Genomic DNA, 4286 nt, shown 5'->3' on the forward strand with positions numbered 1-4286 from the left:
CAAACAATGGCATTCAGGTTGTGCAATGCCAATATCAGTTTCTACGGCTCAATATCAACATCCAAACCGTGCATTCTTTAGATGCATAAACATCTTTGAAATGCGAACTTTGAATGAAAAAAAGACATTTTTGTAATTTTGCTTTTGTTTTGAAAACAGGAACATGTTTTGAACTTTTGATGCATTTTTGAAATAAAAAACAATTTTTTTCATTTGTGAACAATTTTTAAAACAGGAACCATTTTCTCAAACATTTTAACTTTGTTTGAGAAGGTCCAAAAAAATTGAAACTTGCGAACATTTTTGTAAAAACACAAACCATTTTGGAAATATCTGTCCTTTTTTTTGAAAAAACACAAGCAATTGAAATTTTAAATCAATTTTCAAATTTTGAACATAAATTGTAAATTGTGAATTTATGAAAAAAAAGAATGAGAGTTTTTATTTTTTAAAGAAATGAGAAAAGAAAAAGGAAAGGAACCAGTGATGAAGAAAAGAAAAGAAAATCTTTTGCCTTGTTTCAAAAAAGAAAGAAATTGTGCTACCTGGCCAACTTGATTATAGAGTACTCCTACTACATAAAAAAAAGACAATCATGTGAAGCTTTATTGAATCATCACAATGTTTACAGTGATGAATTAAAGTTTTATTTTTGCAAAAATGATTCGGATCCATTATCAAAGTTCAGCGAAGGTACAAAGCATCTCGAAAATAGTAAAAAATTGGTCTAACCAAAACATAACGACCAACTCCTAGTTGTAATGCATGCTTCACTAGATTATGAGCCTCAAAATTCAAACTCCTAAACTCATGGATAAAACTACATAAAATAAAACTACCAGAGTACTCCATGATTTCATGTAAAATAGCACCGTAAATGACTTCATTCTTCTGCTTGACACCACCTTGCAATATGCTGCATGAATGGAATGTAGGTTCAGATAAAGAGGCGGAGGGGCGAAGCTGGCACGGAGCACACCGGCGACCGGTCTCGGTCCACGCTGGAGTGGGCAGTAAGTCGTCGGTGAGGTTCCACACTGGATTATCTCCCATGTGCGCCCTTGCATAAAAATGTAGAGCCTTGTGGTTTCATCCTTGCTTATAGTATTAAACAGATGCACTGATTGCGTTTTCTCAGTGGAAAAGATGGCCAGTTGACCTGTTCTTCGAGTCTTTCTACACAAGATCGAGCACGCCACGCTATATACAGATGGAGAGAACTACCAAGACACCTTGACACTGTGCACCAGCGCCGGGGGCGGGCGATGGCCGAGATCACGCCGGCAACCGCCTGTGCTCTCCTCCTCGTCCTCTGTGTTTGCTGCCACCTGCCTCCTCCCGCCGCTTCCCTCTTCTTCAACTACTCCACTTTCAGCTCTCAAGATCAGAAGGACTTCAGGATCGAAGGGGACGCCTCCTTCAGCGTCGGGCGGATCGACGTCAGCGCCAACAGGATCGACGGCATCGGCAACAGCGCGGGCCGGGTGTCCTACAACGCCCAGCCGATGCTGCTCTGGGACAAGGCCACGGGCGAGGTGGCGAGCTTCACCACGCGTTTCTCCTTCGCCATCGGCATCCCCAACATCAACAACAAGGGGAAAGGCATGGCCTTCTTCCTCGCCGGCTACCCGTCGCTCCTGCCGTACGATTCCTACGGCTTCGACCTCGGCCTCACCAACCAGAGCACCGACGCCACGGCGACAGGGGACAGCCGGTTCGTCGCCGTCGAGTTCGACACCTTCAACGACACCCAGGTATCCGATCCCGACGCCACCTATGACCACCTCGGCATCGACGTCAACTCCGTCCGATCCGTGGTAACCAAGTCCCTGCCGAGCTTCAGCCTCATGGGGAACATGACCGCTCTCATACAGTACGACAACGTTTCCAGCCTTCTGTCCCTGACGCTGTGGCTCGGCGATGGCCGAGGCCGGAATTACAGCCTTAGCTCCAAGGTAGACCTCAAGAGCGCATTGCCGGAGCAGGTCGCCGTCGGCTTCTCCGCCGGGACGTCCTCGTCCGTGGAGCTACATCAGCTAAGTTCATGGTACTTCAGCTCGTCCTTGGAACCGAAGGCGGTCACCGTCGCCCCACCCTCCCCTAGGCCTGGCAGTGGCAGTGGCAGCCACAGTTCAGGAGTTATAGCGGGAGCGAGCGCCGGCGCGACACTGTTCCTGGTGCTCGTCATCGTCACCGCAGTAATCTTGATACGTCGTCGTGGGAACAAGAAGAAGAAGCGAGAGGTCGAGGAGGATGACATGGGCTCGGAGGACGAGGACGGCGATCCGGCGGTGGAGATTGAGATGGGGAGCACGGGACCGAGGCGATTTCCGTACCAGGAGCTGGTGGATGCGACGAGGAACTTCGCGGCAGATGAGAAGCTCGGGCAAGGCGGCTTTGGCGCGGTGTACCGAGGCAACCTCAAAGAGCCTGGCCTCGCCGTGGCTATAAAGCGGTTCTCCAAGGATTCGTCGATGCAGGGGAAGAGGGAGTACACGTCAGAGATCAACGTGATAAGCAAGCTGCGGCACCGGAACCTGGTGCAGCTCGTCGGGTGGTGCCACGGCCGCAACGAGCTCCTGCTCGTCTACGAGCTCATGCCCAACCGCAGCCTAGACATCCATCTCCACGGCAAGGGCACCTTCTTGACATGGCCGATGAGGTAAGTTAACTGATGATTGCCCACTCAAACATTGAAATTAATCGGCATGAATCATGTGTCGAACTATATATGTTGATGATTCCTGCTGCTGCATGCAACTACAGGATGAAGATAGTAACCGGGCTGGGCTCGGCACTGCTGTACCTCCACGAGGAGTGGGAGCAATGCGTGGTGCACCGCGACATCAAGCCGAGCAACGTGATGCTGGACGAGTCCTTCGGCGCCAAGCTAGGGGACTTCGGGCTGGCGAGGTTCATCGACCACGCCGTCGGGACGCAGACGATGACCGCCGTGTCGGGGACACCGGGCTACGTGGACCCGCAGTCCATGATCACTGGCAGGGCCAGCGCGGACCTGCTGGAGGTTGCATGCGGAAGGAGGCCGGTGAGTCTGCTGCATGATCCGGCCGAGAAGAACGGGCTGTTCCGGCTGGTCGAGTGGGTCTGGGACCTGTATGGTCGGGGAGCCCTTCTGGACGGGGCCGACGAGCGGCTCGACGGCGAGTACGACAAGGCGGAGGTGGAGCGCGTGATGGTCGCCGGGCTCTGGTGCGCGCACCCGGACCCGAGCGCGCGGCCGTCCATGAGAGCAGCCATGGCCGTGCTCCAGTCCAAGGATGCTAATCAGCTGCCGGTGCTCCCCGCCAGTATGCCCGTGCCGACGTACGGGCCGCTGGTGTCCTTGCCGAGCGGGCTGTCTTCGTTCAGCGTGACACAGTCGACGTCGACAAGCGGCTACGGCACACACACGTCTACTTCGTCCGACGTTAGCACGATCGGTTCAAAGGATTCGTCTTCGTTACTCAAACATCAGTACTCATAATGTTATATTCTTTTTATAGTTCTTTATAGTCGATGATTCATGATTGAATGGGACAGCTCATGTCCGTTGAATTTTCTTCCCTGAAGATGACCTTTTCTTTAACGTAACCCGATTCGCTTAGTTACGCTACGTGCCCATAGTTTTTCTGCCACTTTATAGTTCGTGTTAAATAATTCTTTCCATTTTGTCTACCGCCAAGCCGTCTAGTTATGCCCTCCATTTTACCACTTTTTCTTTTCGGAAATGAGAACTGACGAACTCAGCTAGGAGCAACTTTACCTGGTATGAGATGGTAGATTTTGCCCTTTTTGGCCGCAAAATTTCTCTTTTATTTACAAATTGCTATGCATTTTTGAAAAAACAGTCATTTTTCTTTTGTGGGAGATTCTGAAGAAACTATCAACCTGATACAACTAAACTGCCGTCTGAAACGTTCGCAAATTTCAACCCCACCTGACGAACGTTCATAGGATATTACGGTCATTTCCCTTATATATACATCATGGATATATTATTCTACTGGACAACCACAATTTGGCTGCTTGGTTCTGGATCTTTCCCTTGAGTGTTGCGGATGTACTATTGTCTGGACGTTATTATGCTACTATATGTTGTTCTTGTATATTTTGGAACAATGCAAGTTTTGTTAAATTTTTGTTCTTCTTTAAGGATAATACCAACACCCTTAATCCGTTGTACCTTGAAATAATATTCATTTTTGTTTATATAATTATTTTGTTTTAGTATATATCTCCATTTAGTAATAAGAAAAAAGTAACCAATACGACATAATATTTGTTTA

General features: G+C 48.8%; 1 protein-coding gene across 1 annotated transcript; it reads left to right on the forward strand.

Annotated features, from left to right (window-relative positions):
* The first annotated feature begins 1126 nt into the window (after nt 1-1126).
* On the forward strand, nt 1127-3564 carry LOC125550870 (L-type lectin-domain containing receptor kinase IX.1). The gene is made up of 2 exons (XM_048713979.2): nt 1127-2662; nt 2767-3564. Exons 1-2 carry the CDS (start codon nt 1266-1268, stop codon nt 3482-3484), a joined length of 2115 nt encoding a protein of 704 aa, XP_048569936.1. The 5' UTR covers nt 1127-1265; the 3' UTR covers nt 3485-3564.
* Nucleotides 3565-4286: the final 722 nt, after the last annotated feature.

This window comes from Triticum urartu, chromosome 4A (assembly GCF_056163025.1).
Source record: "Triticum urartu cultivar PI428250 chromosome 4A, HENAU_Tu73, whole genome shotgun sequence".
NCBI lineage: Eukaryota > Viridiplantae > Streptophyta > Magnoliopsida > Poales > Poaceae > Triticum > Triticum urartu.